This window comes from Sminthopsis crassicaudata, chromosome 1, assembly GCF_048593235.1.
Source record: "Sminthopsis crassicaudata isolate SCR6 chromosome 1, ASM4859323v1, whole genome shotgun sequence".
Taxonomy (NCBI): Eukaryota; Metazoa; Chordata; class Mammalia; order Dasyuromorphia; family Dasyuridae; genus Sminthopsis; species Sminthopsis crassicaudata.
Genome location: NC_133617.1, coordinates 478,854,557 through 478,872,679, shown reverse-complemented (window position 1 = coordinate 478,872,679; position 18,123 = coordinate 478,854,557). Strand labels below are relative to the sequence as shown.

The following is an 18,123-nucleotide window of genomic DNA, read 5'->3' as shown; positions in this document are numbered from 1 at the left end:
TCTACATTATTATTATATTATATATCATCATATTATATATAATATATGATAGGTTATGTACATAACATATTATTTTATATTTTTCTTTTTATTAAATAATAGCTTTTTATTTTCAAAACATATGCAAATATAGTTTAACATTCACTCTTGCAAAACTTTGTGCTCCAAATTTTTCTCCCTCCTTTCCCCCCACCTCCTCCCCTAGATAGCAATTAATCCAATTCTATATAGACACACTTTATAAAACCATCAAGTGCAACATGTCAAAGATTGCCATGATTATATTTTTTTTCAATGCTCTAATCGTCACATGGACAAACAAGTGCCCTTGCTTTCCATGTCCCCACTCTTAGGATTCCCTTCCTGAGGGGTGGTGGGCAATGTCTGCAGTCAGACTGCAGAATGGAGCAGAATGGAAGGGGGAGGCTGATAATTCTTGGAGAAAGCCACACCAAGCTAGTTGGAACTTTACTTCATGTTGTTTTTCTCTTTCAGAGACTTTAGCAAGCTCAGAAAAGAAAATATTTATGAAAACAATAAGCTGGTAAGTGCTCTATTCTCCATCTCTGTCTATTCTTCTGTTCTCTCTCCTTAATTCAGTGACCCGGCTCTGTCTTCTTGAAGTATTGTTGCAGCAGGAGAATAGGTATCTCTCGGTTTTCAGTTCTGCAAAGCTGAGGTCGGACTGAATTTTGGAGCCTGAGACACCCTTCTCGCCTCTGATTATGTTCTTACTCAGATTGCTGATCCTTTCTTGGTTTCCCTTCCATTTCCAGTTCCCTCACTAGTCCTTTAGGTCATTAAGGAAGCTGTGAGTCAGTGCCTACAATATATTAGTTGCACCTGGCTTTGTAAACCACCTTTTTTTTTTTTTTTTTTTTTTTTTGAAGAGACTTCTGAGGGGCTTTGTTATTGTTGCTATTTTGCAGATTAGCAAACTGAGGCTGAGTGGTACTTATGAACTAACTAGTGAGGTCAGAGTCAGACCTCTTGCCTAAAAGTGTCTGAAAAAACAATCTTTACTGCTCTCTGAAGAAAAACAGACTCTCCCCCAGCCTTATGTCACAGACTTCTGCCCCTCATTCTTCTCAGCCCATTTCCCTCTGTGGAGATGTCAGCCAGACTTTCCAGTTCCCCCTTAGGTTCCGGTGAGGTGCTGTTGGGGTTGAATCAGGGGAAGCAGGTGGGAGAAAGGAATGGGCTTCCTTGGGAGCAGCAGCCTCTCCCCTGGCCCAGGCTGCTGAAGAAGCTCAGACCACCCATCGCTGGGCGTGGGCTGACTCCAGAGAGGGCCAATATCTGCTTTGATGAAAATCAGCTGCTCCACTTTCTAGGACAGATCTAGCCTGAGCTGACCTATGACTAGAACAGGCCTGGGAATGGACCACTATCCCACTCCTCAACCTTATTCCTTTCAGAGGCCAAAGAACATTGTTCATTCTTTCTCCTTAGCAACGCCCCCTAACTTCCCTCACCTGTATAAGGTGACTTCTTCCTCTCCGTCCTCCTCCTTTCTTTTTTCTTTTTCACCTTTTCTCTTCTTTTTAAAAAATATACATATATTCTAGTTCTCCTCAAGTTCTGTAAATCACTAACCAGAGACTCTGGTCAAGGGTGCTTTCTAGAATGACTCTATAGAACATGATCAGCTGATTTTTTTTTTTTTGCACAACATGACAAATATGGAAATATGTTTTAAAGAATTGCACATGTTTAACCTATATCAGATTGTTTGCTGTCTTGGGAAAGGGAGCAGTGGGGGAAGGAGGGAGAAAAATTTGAAACACAAAGTTTTACAGAGGTAAATGTTGACTATCTTTACATGTGTTTGGAAAAATAAAATGTTATTGAAAAAAGTGAACTAAAATTTTTTTAAAAAGGAAAATGACCAAAGGACCATGTGTATATATGGATTATAGATTCATAGATAATTTTGTAGATAAGAAAACAAACCTAGAAATACCCAGTGACTTGCCCAAGATTATGCTGGTAATAAATGAAGAACCGGGATTTCAGCTCAGGATCTCTGACCCCAGACTCAGCTCTCTTTACTATGTCATTCTGCTCCCTGGCTTGTATGAATGCTTGTCATTAATAGTGTTCATAGGGAGTGATAAAAGGCTTCTTTTCTCTTTCAGAGGTATTTCCTCATCTCCCTTCCCATTACCTGCTATGGTTCTTGGTTTTGGTTACATATTCTCTTCTAGTTCCTTCTTCAGTGTATATGTGGATAAGAAAGGCAAGTGAACATGAGAATCCGAGGCTTCCAGTAGCATTATGGAGAATGTGGGGAGCAGTGGAGGAAAAAGAGAGAATGTAGGAGAGGAGATGACAGAGAAAGAAGCAAAGGGCAGAAGGGAGGTTATAATAAGCGAACGAGGACAAGGAACGAGGGGAAGTGGGCAAGGACTGGAAGTGGAGGCAGAAGAGACAGATAAATAAAGCCCTGCCTTTAATAAATGCCCCTTGCAAGTCAGCTTAGCTTCTCAGGGCTCTGGAGTTTTGTCATCATTTTTGGGATGGGAGGAGAGAAAATCATAGTCAGGCTCTATTTTTTCACCCTTATTTCCTTTACTTCTTTATGTAATGCCCTTGTTCTTCTCTGTATTCCACCTTAGGCCTTTTTCTGGGACTCTGGTTGCCTTTCCAATCTCAACCCAGCATGAATTCTAGACAACACCAGCCCTGTGGGTCAAGTCTGGAAATTCCCTTTCTTTTCCACTGGACAGATCAGTTTTAGTTGGAATGCCGGGCCCTCATAGTTGCAGGAAGGAGTCCAGAGACTGGAGGGCATCTGGTCAGCAGTGCTGGGAATGGAGGGGAAGCGAGAGCTTCAACAACTCTAGTGTAGGGCTATGAGTCTGGATTCAGAATGAAACCTGTTTCTCTGATCTTGCAAGTAACAAATATCCATTAAGCACTTACTATGTGCCAGGCAGTGCTGAGATACAGATACAAGCAAAAGGAAGGACAGTCCTTGCTTTCAAGGAAAGAGAGACTGATCCTGGGGTGACCCACAGGGTACTCCCTGTGGAGCTCACTTGATTGAAGTTGCCTGAATAGCCAATCTGGTGAATGAAGGCATCTGTGTCTCTCCAGCCTGCCCACTTGCCTGCCCTCCTTCCTTCCTTCCCACACACCCCAGTGCCTTTTAATCTGTCTCTTTCCCATCATTTCTGTTATGAGAACATAATTCTTTCTCTGTATGTACTAGGTAGCTCCAGAAAGGGGTGGGGGGGGAGGAGTGTAGAGTGGGATTGGGGAAGGAGAAAGGGTGGAAATAGAAGAGTCTTTGGGTCTTTTTCGTTGCATGGTGCTGTTTGACATGGTTACTTAGTGAGTGAGAAAGCTCTCTTGGGATTATTGGGAGCATGCATCTCCCTCTTTCAGAGAAGCTATTCCGGGCAATTAGTGACCATATAAGGATTCGTGTTGAGAAAGAATGTGTCTTTAGCTCAGTGCCAAAAAAAGAGCTGTTGGGACATTGATCTGTGTTTGTAAAGTCAATGAAAGAGCCAAAAAAAAAAAAAAATCAAGGGACCTTTTGGGGGATTATTCTCCAATGTCTACCCTTTCACTTTCTTTCATGTCCAGATATCCAACTGTTAGGCCAAAAATTTCTAAAACTCTCAGGTCATGTTGTCCCTGGAATAAAGACTGCCCTTGTCCCCCTTGCCATATGTTTGGAATTGTTCAGCAATTTACCTGCCTGCATTCAAGGGGCACTCTTCTGATGGTCCCTTTCACCATCAGATGCTAGGAGGTTAGGGATGGGGACGGAACCTGTGATTTCATTCATCTAGGGAATTCCCAGGTGAGAAAACAGCCCACGTGGACAATAGAAACTCATGTACCGTGAAGCTTTTATGTGATGTGTTAGACACTAAGTCTCATCCAGTTGTTGAAAAAAGATCATGGTGGCCTGGGACAATTGAGGAAAGCAGATATAGGATCATAGTTCATTAGTGCTAGAAGATTATAAGCCTTGGAAGCAAATGTAGGTAAAGAGAATGATTCAGACATGACAACAGCATTTCTTATTCTCTTGCTCAACTTTAGCTGAAGTGCCCTGAGGGACAATTGCTTATCTCATCTAATTAGTGTCATGCCTTTGTCCCTTCCCCTCTGTTATAGGCATTCCAAGTGGCGGAGGAGCAGCTGGGGATACCAGCTCTGTTGGATGCAGAAGATATGGTGGCTCTCAAGGTGCCCGATCGATTGAGCATCCTGACTTACGTCTCCCAGTATTACAATTATTTTCATGGCCGGTCACCCAGTAAGTAGTCACTTCTCTCTTACCTTCTTCCTCAGTATTCTTCCCGTAGCCTTTGGGAAAAATTGTTCTTTTTATTGTTTTGGGAGAAACCCTAAGGAGTAAGTTGTTTGAGTTTTTATAAGTTCATCAACTCTCACCTCAACCTAACCTGCTTTGTGTATATAAGTTTCTTACTTAACAAGAAACTTGGTAGGAGATTGTCTGTTTGAGATATACAAAGTCTTGCTTTGTGGATGACATGGGTAGATGGGATTTGGGATCTTCCTCGCCTCTGGGGAAAGAAGGAACAAGTTCACGGTGGTACCTCCAGCAGCCTAGCTGCCAAAAGGGGAGCTCAGGGTCCAGGACTGAGCTTAGATGATATTTTCCTTAATCTCTGAGAGAGGTACGGGGTTAGTTGTTGCTGTCCAGACATTTCAGCCATATTCAACTCTCCATGACCCTCTCTATGGTTTTCTTAGCAAAGATGCCGGAGTGGCTGGTCATTTCCTTTTCCAGTTCATTTTACAATGAGAAAATGAAAGCAAATGACGTTAAGTGACTTATCCAGAGTCACATAGCTAGTATAGTATCTTAAAAAGATTAGTCTTCCAGATTCCAGACTCGGCGCTCTCTCCACTGTGCCATCCAACCACAGTGATTCTAACTGGGTTACAACTAGACTATTTGCTACCCCTCAAATCGCTAGTATAGGTGTATGAGTCTGAGTTCAGATAGAAACCAGTTTTCCTAATTATGCAGGAAACAAGCATTTTTAAGCCCTTACTAAACGCCAGGCACTGTGCTAAGCACCAGAAATAAAAATACAAGCAAGGGAAGAGACGGGCCCGGTCCTCAAGTTGCTCATAGTCTACTGGAAAGCCTCTATATGAGGACTTCCAGGGACAAAGGACTCTCTACTTTATGAGCAGCTTTATGAGGGGTTTTTCAAAAACTGGGAAACTTGTAACATCCATCACAGTTCTGCTCTATGAGGTCAAGCAGATGAAGTCTAATCTATAAGAGAAGCTCCTGTTTCTCTACTTGAAACAAGAATTATCATCCCATTTAAACAATGAGTGGATTGTCCAGTTCTTTGCCCCTCTCCCCGGTCTCTCTCTCTCTGTCTCTGTCTCTCTGTCTTTGACTTTGTCTCTGTCTGTCTTTGTCTCTGTCTGGCTCTGTGTCTGGCTCTGTTTCTCTCTCTCTGTCTTTTTGTCTCTGACTTTGTCTCTGTCTGTCTGTCTCTCCCTCTCTCTCTCTCTCTCTCTCTTTCTGTTTTTGTCTCTCTCTCTCTCTTTATCTCTGTGTCCCTGGCTCTGTCTCTGTCTCTCTGTCTCTCTCTGTCTCTCTATCTCTGTCTCTCTATTTCTCTTTTCTGTCTCTCTCCTCTCTCTCTCTCTCTCTCTGTTTTTGTCTCTCTCTGTCTCTCTGTCTCTCTCTCTCTCTCTCTCTTCCTCTCTCTCTCTCTCTCTCTCTCTCTGTCTCTCTCTCTCTCTCTCTCTCTCTCTCTGTCTCTCTCTCTCTCTCTCTCTCTCTTTCTGTTTTTGTCTCTCTCTTTATCTCTGTGTCCCTGGCTCTGGCTCTGTCTCTCTGTCTCTCTCTGTCTCTGTCTCTCTATCTCTGTCTCTCTATTTCTCTTTTCTGTCTCTCTCCTCTCTCTCTCTCTCTCTCTGTTTTTGTCTCTCTATATCTTTATCTCTGTGTCCCTGGCTCTGTCTCTGCCTCTCCCTTTCTCTCTCTCTGGTCTGTTTCTCTGTATCTCTGTTCCTCTTTATCTCTCTTTCTGTAAGCAGGTCATTAAAAAATGATGCTCACAACATCAGTGGCAGCTAGATGATGCAGTGGAGAACTCTGGAGCCAGGAGGACCAAAGCTCAGATCCGTCCCCCAGACACCCACCAGCTTCATGACTCTGGACAAGTCCCCCAATCCCTGTCTGCCAGTTTCATGAGCTAACAATTGCTAACTATTATATAGCGGTTTCTATATTCTAGGCACAGTACCGAACGCTTTATAATTATTGCCCCATTTGATACTCTCAGTGACTCTGCATCCCCTCTCTCTTACTGAAGAGAGTTCGTATGTCCCTACCACAGGCACTCAGGCATCTAGGTGGAGAAGTGAGGAGAGTGCTGGACTTTGGAGTCAGGAAGATTGGAGTTTGAATTCTGCCTCAGACATTTATTAGCTGTGTGATCATGTCACTTATAAGTCCTTTAACCTAGCATAGTCTTAGCTTCCTATCTGTAAAATGGGGATAATGACAGCACCTATTTCACAGGATTGCTGTGAAGATCGACTTAGAAAAAATGTAGATATATGAACTTTGCAAACTTTAAAGTGCTATATAAATATTATTGGGGACACTGAAAGTCTGCTTTTGGGACTTCTGATACAGGTCCTGCAAGAACTTGATAGCTCTTGCATTTTAAGAAAAGATCTAGTCTATAGAGGGATAGGGGGGATGCTATTCTAAATATGGGGTATAAGGGGTGCTTGGCAGGAGGGTCTGTGCTCTCAGAACAAGGCAGATAGGAGTCTTCAGGACCCTCTCTCCCCAAGTAGCATGACCTTTCCCAAAGCTCCTATTTTACCCAGTATTGTGCTCCACTCTCCCATGATTTCCTTTCCAACTCTGCTGGGCTCAGCCTTTTATTAACATCTCCTGTCCCGCCTCCTTTGCCACATTCTTAATCTGAAGTTTAGAAATTCCCGTTCAAAACTCATAGTGACTCTGGGACTGGTGCCAACCTCTGTGTTCCCTCCTCCCTTCATTTTCTTTTATTCTATTTTCTCCTCCGCCTTCCTAAATCCCCACCATCTTCCAGCCCTGAGGAAATCTATTTTTCTTTATTTTAGTTAAATAGAAAAATCCCCTCTTTGGGACCTCTGTGACCCGCTGTGTGTTTTCACTGCTGTGAGGATGCAGACCAAAGGCTTGCCCTCTGCAGTTCTGTATTATCCAAGGTCCAAATCGTCTGGCCTTTTAGTTGTAGCAGGGGTACACTAGGTAGGAAATGGTCTTGGGAGCCAGAGAACATTTTCTACTTTACTCATTTACTTGCTGTGCAACCCTGGTCTTCAGTATCCTTGTCTGTAAAGTATTGGGAGGGAGTGGGCTGGAACTCAGTGGCCCTCAAGTCCCTTCAGACTCTAAATCTATCCTTCCTTATGTGATCTTTCTTAGGGCCTGATCTTTGCTAGACCACCAAGAGCTTGCTTGAGATTTGAGGCTGATCCTTCAGGGTTTGGGGGAGGGAGAACAGTCCTGGTCTGATTCTTTGGTCCAGACTAAAAGGGCTTTGTGCAATTCACTGTAAGCCCTTGTTGGTGGCTGAGCTCCATCAATGCAATGGGAATCCCCCAGTCCCCTAAGACTGTTTATAAGATGAGGTCTAGTGGAGTGGAAAGGGCCTTGGCTCTAGAGTCCAAAGAGCTTCCACGAAATCTGAGCTGTTGTGCTTGTTTCTCTGTCATCTGGGTTTAGTGTTTACCATTTATGTGACTTTGCCTCGAGGACCCTAAAAATGGCTTGGGTTAGGTAACATGTAAGTTCCTTTATAGCTCTGAATGTCTTTTAAACTCCTGAATTTCTATTTTGCTCTTTGGTCTCTTGTCTTCCCATCTTCCTCCCTTTTCTTCCCATCACTCCTTTCTCTCCTCCCACATTTTTCTCTGGATTTATTCATCCACACCATTTGATGACAGATGAATGTGCCACTGCTTGGCCCTTAATGTATCCAGTAGGTCTTTGGTGGAATAATATTCTGGATTTCTCAATCTGCTCAGCCAGTGTTGCACTGGAGGCGTCCCAAACTACTTCAGATTATTTCTGACCACAGAAGGGAGACCTGCTAGTATGTATGTATTTCAAGTAATATCCAGGAATAGGCTAATCCAGGCAATTGTATGAGACAATTTTTAAAAATCTCAATAATATTTATTTTTCAAATTACATGTAAAGAGTTTTCAATATTCATTTTTATAAGATTTTGAGTTCCAATTTTTTCTCCCTTTCTCTCTTCCCTCCTCCCTCCCCAGTATAGCAGGCAATCTGATATGTTATACAAGTACAATCATTTTAACTAGCATATGAGACAATTTGTAAACTGGATATTTGTACGGCACTTAGCATTGTGCTCAGCACATTTCTTGTTATTACTTGACTTTCATTTGGAGTTTTCTTGGCAAAGGTACCGGAGTGGTTTGCCATTTCCTTCTCTGGCTCATTTTACAGAGGAGGAAGTGAGGTAAACGGGGTGAAATGGTAGGATTACACAGCTAGGATTTGAACTCAGATCTTCCTATCTCCAGGTCTGGTGCTCTATCTGTCTTGTGCTTCTCTAGCTGCTCCTAAGTTTAAGCTTATTTTTCTCCTTAATCTCTTTCCTTTTCTTATTTAAATTGAACCTGTCCTTTAAGATCTAGTTCTTCCAAGAAGTTTTCTGTGATCATTCCAGTACTCTCCCTTCTTAAACTTTTTTCACTTGTAACTCTTTCCCTTGAGAAATTTTTATATGATCCTATGTATAAAATCAAACATTTACTGATAACAAATCATAATTTTGTGATTCCCTCCACATTCACGTATGTGATGTGACCCACAATTTAAGAAGTTTTGAACTGGACTAGTGCCAAATATCTCATATTTATGTAATTTTACAAGTGTTCTCCCTTCAACAACCCTTTGGTATGGGTGTAATAACATTTTTACAGATGAGGAAACTCTACTGTCAGGGAAGCTAAGTGACTCGTCCCATGGTCGGTGTCAGAGGTGAGGAACACAGGTCCTTAGCCCAGTTTGGTTATTCTGCCTCTGAATTTATTATCTAGCCCTGACATTTGGCACTTGCCTAGCCCCTAGTTCCTAACACCAGTGCTGGATATATGGTAAGCGCTCAGCAAATTCTTATTCCTGGGAATTAAATTGAGCAGGGAAAGGTATGATTAGAGAATCACAGTGTGATCACCCTTCTAGGAGGAGTACTCTGTATTTTGTTTGTGCCCTGTAAAGGGGTAAAGCCCCCTGTACCTCATGTTAGTGTATTGGATGAGTGGGGTAGTGAATAGAATGCTGAACTTGGTGGCAGGAAGCCTTGAGTTTACATCCTGCTTCAAACACTAGTTGTGTGGCTCTGCAAAAGTCATTTCATCTTTCTCACTCTCTGTTTTCTCATCTGTAAAAGGGTGCCTACTTTACAGGGTTATTGTGGAGATCAAATGAGATAACATATAGAAAACATTTTGCAAATGTTAAAGTACTCTTATTACTATTACAACTAATAATAATAATGACAGCTAGGTAGAGTATATATTATGGATCCATATACTATGGATATAGTATGGATATAATGCTTTTGTAAGTTCAAATCTGACCTCAGACACTTACTAGTTCTATGACCAAGTCACTTAACTTGTTTGCCTCAGTTTTCTCATCTGTAAAATGAGCTGGAGAAGAAAATGGTAAATTACTTTAGTATCTTTGCCAAGAAAACCCCATAGAGGATCATGAAGACTCAGACATGACTGAAATGACTAAACAAAATAATAATAATAATAATAATAATAATAATAGATAATAATAATATTTCTGGATGCAAATGGCTCTTTCCCTCATAAGTTTATTGGAATTCAGCCTATTCATTTTACAAAGAAATAAGGCTAAGAGAGAGGAGAAGTGATTTATCCTGCTGATGTAGCTACTCAGAGCAAGGATTTGAACCTAAGACCCTGATTCCACATCACAATTCCTTTAAAAATCTTATTTGTAACTGGAAACTGAGTAGATGCTGAATAAATTATATTATATGAATATAATAGAATATTATTGTTCTGTAAGATACAACCAGCAGGATGAATACAGAGAGGATTGGAGAGGCTTGCATGAACTGATGCTGAGTGAAATGAGCAGAAGTAGGAAATCATTGACATGGCAACAGTAAGATTATTTGATGATCAATTCTGATGGATGTCACTCTTTTCCAATAATGTGGTGATTCAGGCCAGTTCCAATAGAATTGTGATGGAGAGAGCCATTTGCATCCAGAGAGAGGACTGTAGGAACTGAGTGTGGATCACAATATAGTATTTTCACTTTTTGTTGTTTGTTTACATTTTGTTTTTTTCCCCTCATTTTTTTTTCCTTTTTGATCTGATTTTTCTTGTGCAGCATAATTGTGGAAATATGTATAGAAGAAATGCACATGTTTAACATATATTGGATTACTTGCCTTCTAGGGGAGGGGATTGGGGAAGCCATTTGGAACCCAAGGTTTTGCAAGGGTGAATGTTGAAAACTCTCTATGCATATGTTTTGAAAATGAAAAAGCTTTATAAAAAATAAAAAATAGAATCTTACCTGTGACATTTATGTGTGTGGATCTAATGTGATGGAATGTGTGGATGAGCACAAGGCTAGATCAGGGAGTGAGAGGAATCAGAATATTGTTTGTTTTGTTCTGTTTTGACAAATTTAGAAATGGAAAATATTTGTGGGCAGTGGACCCCTTCTTTGGGGAAGCCCCTGTGCAGCTTATCCTTTAAGGCAATAGTGTTAAGTAAAAAGAAACTGATCCTTGTAGGCCACATATTAACTTAGGAAGCCACAAACGAACATTATCTGCGTTATAGAATTATTTATTTTGTTAAACATTTCCCAATTACATTTTAATCTAGTTCAGGCACACGGGGAAAGCAGAGTTATAGCCCCATTACTTCTTGGTGGTGATAGTGGCTTGGGGTTCCACCGATGGCTCATTCTACTGGCCCTCATCTGTTCTTTGTGTTTTCTGTCTTAGTTGGGGGCATGGCTGGAGTGAAGAGGCCTCCTACAGACTCAATTGAGGAACCCGTAGGGAAGAAAGTCATTTCACAGCCTGTCAAGCCTGCTTCTCCAGCCCCTACGCAGCCACTCTCTCCAGTCCGAACAAACCCCATCGTCCAAGGGAAGAGCACAGCAACGGAATTCCTGCCAGCAAAACCTGTGAGCATCTCAGATCCTTTCCCCTTAGGACCCATGTTACCCTACACAAATCTCGTATTATACTACAATTATAACACCCTGCCTTGGCACAGAAACCTTTATTTATGGAGCTCAAAGTACAATGTAGATTTTTTTCCCCCTAAAAATAGATATTCATTACCAGGAAGGTTAGACATTATAAATCTGATTTTTTTTTTAAATAGGTGAAAGACTACAAGGATCATAGGGATATCCTCCAGTATCAGAGCCAAATGAGTTAAAAATCCAAATCATATTTCTATTTCCAGTTTTTTCTAAAATATCTCTGATAAGATTCAAGACTCTCAAAAATCTGACATTTCAGTATATGGAGTTTTCAGATTGGTCCTGGGAGGGAAGGGGTTTACTTCTCATTACATTTGGGAAAGAGTTATTACAAAGACAGCTTTCTTTCTCTAAATTTCCTATTCAAAAGCAACAACAACAATAATAATGTTGTAATAACAACAATAATAATAATAATAGCTACCATTTATATACTATTTACTGTGTGCCAGGTACTGTGCTAAAAATGCTTTCCAGTTATGATGTCACTTGATCCTAACAGCAGTCCCAGGGAGGGAGGTGCTATTATGATTTATTTTTTATTTTTTTTATTTTTTTAACAAATTATGCCTATGGATCTTTGTGGGGCTATTTTTTCCAGGTCAGGGATTCTTAACCTTTTATGTCATGGACTGCTTTTGGCAGTCTGGATGGATGCCTTCTCAGAATAATGTTTTTAAATGTGTAAAGTTAAATAAGTAGGATATAAGCCCATCCCCTAGTTATTTTGAAATATGGTTATGAAAATATTAAAAAACATAACCTAAGTTCACTGATCCCAGATGAAGAGCTTTGCTTTAATTGGCGATTTTGATGGAAATGACCAATTTGGGCTAATCCCTCCTGGGTTGAGAGATATGTCTGTAGGTTTCAGTTTGATCATTAATGAGGAAGGAGTATAGTAGTAAGGAGTTCCTCCCTCTGGATTAGTCTGGGTGGGGCATTTTTTATTGCTGATAAATCTAGACAAAGGCCAAATTCTCGTTATTCTCCCACCACTAAGTGAAAAGGAAAGCTTTGATGGGTGGAGAGATACCAGAGAAAGGTATAATTGAGCCGGACTCCATTATTAGAACTTCCAGAGCCACTTAGATGTGGAGAGCCAAGTCCAAAGTTCAACAACTATTAATAGGAGTAGAATTTACAGGAGCAAATTACTGAAACGAGTTGCTTAAGGCTGATAATGTGGTGGGGAAGGAGAGAGTCATCACAAAAAGGGGAGATGGCCTTTCTCTAGCCCCAGAATGAATAATATACTGAGCCAAGAATTCGGCCCAGAAAAGTGGTGTACATAACCCGGCTTCCCATTTCTTGCTAGGTGCTTTTTGCCCCTACCAATAATAATCATTCCTCCCAGAGATCATCATCCCTATGGCTGAGCACAGTTTGGGTTTTGATGTCTGCCAGATTCTTGGCTCTCGAGCTGAACTGATGGGCTCTGTTGTCATCTCCCTTAGGGCCGGGTCTCCACCACAGGCAGCGAAAGCCCCCGGAGTTCTAGGACCAGTGTCTGTGCTATATGCAAGAAACATGTGCACCTGGTGCAGAGGCATTTAGTCGATGGCAAGCTCTATCACAGGAATTGCTTCAGGTAGGTCTGTTTTACCTCTCCCATCAGTGTCTCTCAGAATTAGGTAGAGTTTTATAATTTCATATATTGAAATCTAGAAGGGACCGTTTGATAATATTTGTGTATTTACTTTTTTGTTTATTTTTGGTGAGACAATTGGGATTAAATTGATTTATCCAGGGTCACACAGCTAGGACTTGTCTGAGGCCACAATTGAACTTTGCTCCTCTGGACTCCAGGACTATCTACTGCACCATTAGCTGCCTAATTGCCACTTTTTAGAACCAAAGATCATGCAAATGATGATAATGATGGTTAACATTTATAGGCTGCTTTAAGTATTACAGTACAAAATGCTTTACTTAGATTAGCTTACTTAACTTGATCTTAAAATCAGCCTGGGAGGTAGGTATTATTATTATCCCCATTTTATAGATGTGCAAAGGGAAGCTGAAGAAATTTATATTACTTGCCCAGGATAAGAAAGTCAGTAATTGTTTGAATCTGGATTTGAATTCAAGTCTTCCTGTCTTCAAATTCACTGCTATATCTAGGTCTAAATGTTTTTCTACCTAATCACAGTGGCCACTGAGGGAGTTTATAAACTCAGCTCCTGGCCCCTTGGCCCCTTGGCTTAATCCAAGTACAATCACATTTATTTATCTGGAATGCAAGGGGAATGGGGATTCTCATCAACTGGACTTTTGAAGGCTAAAGCCAAAGGCTCTTTTGAAGATTTTAAAATGTGTGAATACCTGCTTCTGCCTTAGGTAGCTAGTCCATTGAGCATAAATGGTTGTTTACGAATGTGACAAAGTCTCAGAGTCCTTATTCCGAATGTTGGTGAATCTTAAAGAGGATTGGAGAAGGTGATGGATTAGGAGACTGGGTTGAAGGTAGACTGAAATTCGCACGACATAATGCACAAAGCACTGGGCCTGGAGTCAGGGACTCTCTTCATGAGTTCAAATCTGGCCTCAGGTATTATGAGCTGTGTGATCCTGGGCAAATCACTTACTTGTTTGCCTCAGTTATCCCATCTGTAAAATGAGCTGTGTGAGGAAATGACAAATCACTTCACTAATTTTGCCAAGAAAGCCCCAAAAAGGGTCATGAAGAGTCAATCTCGACTTAACAACAATAACAACTAAGACTGAATCCAGACTATCCCGTGGAAATAGTGCAGTGTCGATAAAAGAACCCTCAATCAGACTTGACTTTGCCAGTGACTAGCCCCGTGATCTTGAGGAAAATCACTTTTGTCTGTGGTTTTTCTATCTGTAAAAGAGTCTGATGAGATCAATAGTTCCTCATTCTTTTAAATATAGAGATTTGGCATAAAAATTAGGAAAAAAATTAACCTAAAAAAATTAATGGAACTCCTATTTGAAAGCAGCTAATGTCTATTGACTAAGATTATATGAAAAGATTAAAAACTATAATTCAGTAATATTTTAAAGGAATTTGCATTTGACTAATCACAACATCAATTGCTAAAAAAAGTTTGTTTTGTGTGTGTGTGTGTGTGTGTGTGTGTGTGTGTGTGTGTGTGTGTGTATGTGGGTATGTGTGTAAGAGAAAAGGAGGGAAAGACAGAGGGAGAGAGAGATGGCGCAGTGGATAGAGCAGCAGCCCTGGAGTCAGGAGGACCTGAGTTCAAATCTAGTCTCAGACACTAAACACTTCCTAGTTGTGTGACCCTGGGCAAGTCACTTAGCCCCAATTGTCTCAGGGGAAAAAAAAATAGAATATCATCACAGGCAGAAACCTAGTTAATTGGAGGTTCAGGCCATTCAGGTTATGGATCACTGAAATTTTCTTCTAGTTTATTCTCAGGTTTGGATTGCAGCTTCTGGATCAGTCATCACTAGGATTAGACTCAGGAAGCTGTGTGGCAGATACATGGGACCATTACCATAGGCTGGAAGGATCTAGTATAATCCCTTCCTTTTATAGTTGGGGAAACTGAGGCTCAGTGAAGTTTAGGGAATTTCCCAAGATCACATGGTACTAAGTATCAGAAGCTCCATTTAGTCTGGGACTGACTCCTCGGTGCCCTGCGCACTTCATGTGGAGAGGCTGTGGGGGTGGAATATCCAGGGTGGTGAAACCAGGACGTGGGGCAGCCTTTGGGGTTGACAGAGTGAGAGTTAGAATGTGCCCAAGTGAACCAACTCTCTCCAATTCAGCCAGCATTGTTAAAGCTATGACTTTGTGCAGAACAACAGTTTTTTGTATATGGAGAGAGAAAGTCTTGAAAAGATACAATATCTGTCCTTATGGACTTCTGTCCTTATGGAGCTTGCTACTGAGTAGGAGAACAAGATAACTAATAATATGTGGTCAAGATATTGTGGTTTGGTTTAATTCATTATAGAAGAGGACCATGATATTGGGGAAGTGATTCCATGACATTCAAGTAAGTTGGATTTAATTGAGGGAGGACTGTGTAAGGGACCTCACTTTCCCCTCCAGAGCCAATTGGACCTAGGAAGCAGCTATAGAATAGGATGACTGGAAATGATCCTGGATGCAATGGGAGACCTTGGTCAGCATTTGAGAATTTTGAAAAATGCTACATAAGGTCAGAGGGAAAAGGTGTTCCCTATCCAGGAAGGCTTCATGGACATGGCAGTTTTGAGTTGGGTTTCAAAGATGGATTGGATTCATCAGATCAAGAGGGAAGCAAAGGCTGTTTCTAAACACAGGGGAAATATAAGCAAAAGGAATGATGGAGGCATGGAAACTTGGGGGTAGAGAATAAACAGATTGACCTAGAGCATATAGTACAGAGAAACATGAGATGAGTCTGGGAAAATAGGAGAGTGACAGATTATGAAAAGCCTTGCGTTCCAGACAAAGGAGTTACCAGGCTTGGTATTGGTCATTCTAATTTTTAAAGCTTCGGTCCTGCACCATACAAGTCAGATGGCCACAACCACAGGGAATCAGTCTTTTTTAAGTTCTTATCTTCCTCAGCAAATTTAGCATGAGAGTAGGTGGCCATGGAACACATGTTGATGGGTTGCTCGGAGCTTGCTCCAAGATGGGAGCTCACAAACTTAGATTTTGATTCAAAGGAGACAATTTTTCCCTAATGATTTTTCTTACGTCCCCAGATGCAAGCAGTGTTCCAACACACTCCACTCAGGTACCTACAAGTCCACAGGGGAACCTGGTGTCTTTGTCTGCACAAACCACCAGACCAAAGCTTTTATCCCATTCTCAAAGTCTCCTAGCACAGATCGAAAGCAGCCAGCAGCTGGGTATCCAAGCCGGACCAATCCTGTTTCAATGAACACTACATCTCCTGGGGTATCTTGGAGAGCCCGGGAACCAGACAGACCAGTGGATGCTGGGCAGAAAGTCAGCCAGCCAGTCAGAGAACCCATTGGCAATTCCATTCCAAAGGGTTTTGTCCAGTCCTCTGGGAGCTCATCTTCAGTGAGCAATAGTATCGTGAACTCCCTCAGCCCCATCAACCCAGCCCTCCACAAGTCAACTTCTAGCACAAATACCTCCCTCAGCCCCATCAACTCGGCCCTCCACAAGTCAACTTCCAGCACAAATACCTCCCTCAGCCCCATCAACTCGGCCCTCCACAAGTCAACTTCTAGCACAAATACCTCCCTCAGCCCCATCAACTCGGCCCTCCACAAGTCATCTTCCAGCACAAATACCTCCCTCAGCCCCATCAACTCGGCCCTCCACAAGTCAACTTCCAGCACAAATACCTCCCTCAGCCCCATCAACTCGGCCCTCCACAAGTCAACTTCCAGCACAAATACCTCCGTCAGCCCCATCAACCCAGCCCTCCACAAGTCAACTTCTAGCACAAACACCCCATCAAATTCTTTCCTCAACCCATTTACCCAGAACTCTTCTGCAGCAGGAGGCAAGCCTAGTGCTGTTACCAATAACTCCCCTACGGGATGGTCATCTGCTCCAAGAAAATCAGACCCACCTACGACCTCTTCCCAGACCAAATCAGATTATCACTCGATTTCTCCTCAGGGCAAATCAAGTTTTAGTGCAATTTCTCAGAGCCTACACACTTCTCCTCTGAGCAAACCAGACTCTGCAGCTGGAACCCGGAGCATCACTTCTCAGATCAAACCAGACTTTCGTGCAACTTCTCAAATCCAATCAAACTCACACACAGCATCTTCCCAACACAAAGCAGACTCAAGCCCCAGTAGCTGGACTTCTTCTGCATCCAAAACCCAGGAAGCCCGGCAAAAGTTCTTCCAGTCTTCTGAGGTCTCAGCTAGCAAAGCCCCAGCTCCCAAGGAGTATGGTTTGACTTTTACTTCCTCCCAGGCAGCTGGGAAAACCCCTTTGGGAGTCACAACTGATCCTGCTCAGTCTTCAAAGGACAAGGCTCGCAACTTCCTTGTGAAAAACCTTATGCTGGGACAAGATTTTGCCTCAAATGGTCAGGAAGGCACCCAAGGTCCTAGGAGGTAAAAGGGATTTTCCTTACATGTGCTCTGGATAATTAATATTTTCTTTTTTTCCCTTGACAGTATTTTATTTTTCCAAATAGACTTAAAAATAATTTTCAACATTTATTTTTGTAAGACTTTGTGTTCCAAATTTTTTTCTCCTCCCTCCCTAAGACAGCAAGCAATCTAATATAGGTAAAATAAATATTTGCAATTCTTTAAAACATTTTTTCATATTTGTCATGTACAAGAAAAATCATATCAAAAGGGGAAAAACATGAGAAAGAAAGAAACAAACAATAACAAAAGACGAAAATAATATGCTTTGATCCACATCCAGTTTCAATAGTTCTCTCTCTGGATGTGGATAGCATAAAAAAATTAATATTTTCTTAATTATTTCAAAATGGTTGATTTTGAGGGGTGTAAGCTTATATATTTTTATGCATTTAAAACACCACCCAGAGAAAGAGGTCCATAGATTTTATCAGACTACCAAAGTGGTCCATGAACACAAAAAAAGATTAAGGACCCATTTTCTCTCCTACTATATATGGAAAGAACACTATGTGTTTATGTAAGCCAGGAGGTGAATACCTATGGCTTGAATGCCAGAGATAGTATCCAAAGTGATTTTTACAGTGGAAGGAATTGTATTCATACAGACAAGAAAGAGCCTGTATGGAAGAAAAAAGATAGTATCAACACTCTTGTGTTTGACTACCATGGTAATATGTAGAGGGTCTGGAAGATCCGGGCCAATATCTCTGAGGTTGGAAAGGCCC

General features: G+C 41.5%; 1 protein-coding gene across 2 annotated transcripts in view; it reads left to right on the top strand.

Moving 5' to 3' along the window:
- The window catches only part of MICALL2 (MICAL like 2), a 63,451-nt gene that overhangs the window by 19,649 nt on the left and 25,679 nt on the right, over positions 1–18,123 (top strand). The window contains exons 2-6 of one of the 2 annotated variants that reach the window (XM_074281127.1): positions 496–544; positions 4,135–4,276; positions 11,055–11,239; positions 12,781–12,914; positions 16,013–17,356. In XM_074281127.1, coding sequence (XP_074137228.1) covers positions 496–544; positions 4,135–4,276; positions 11,055–11,239; positions 12,781–12,914; positions 16,013–17,356 — 1,854 coding nt within the window. The remainder of the gene's footprint in view (positions 1–495; positions 545–4,134; positions 4,277–11,054; positions 11,240–12,780; positions 12,915–16,012; positions 17,357–18,123) is intronic. The other variant, XM_074281128.1, reaches the window with a different exon arrangement.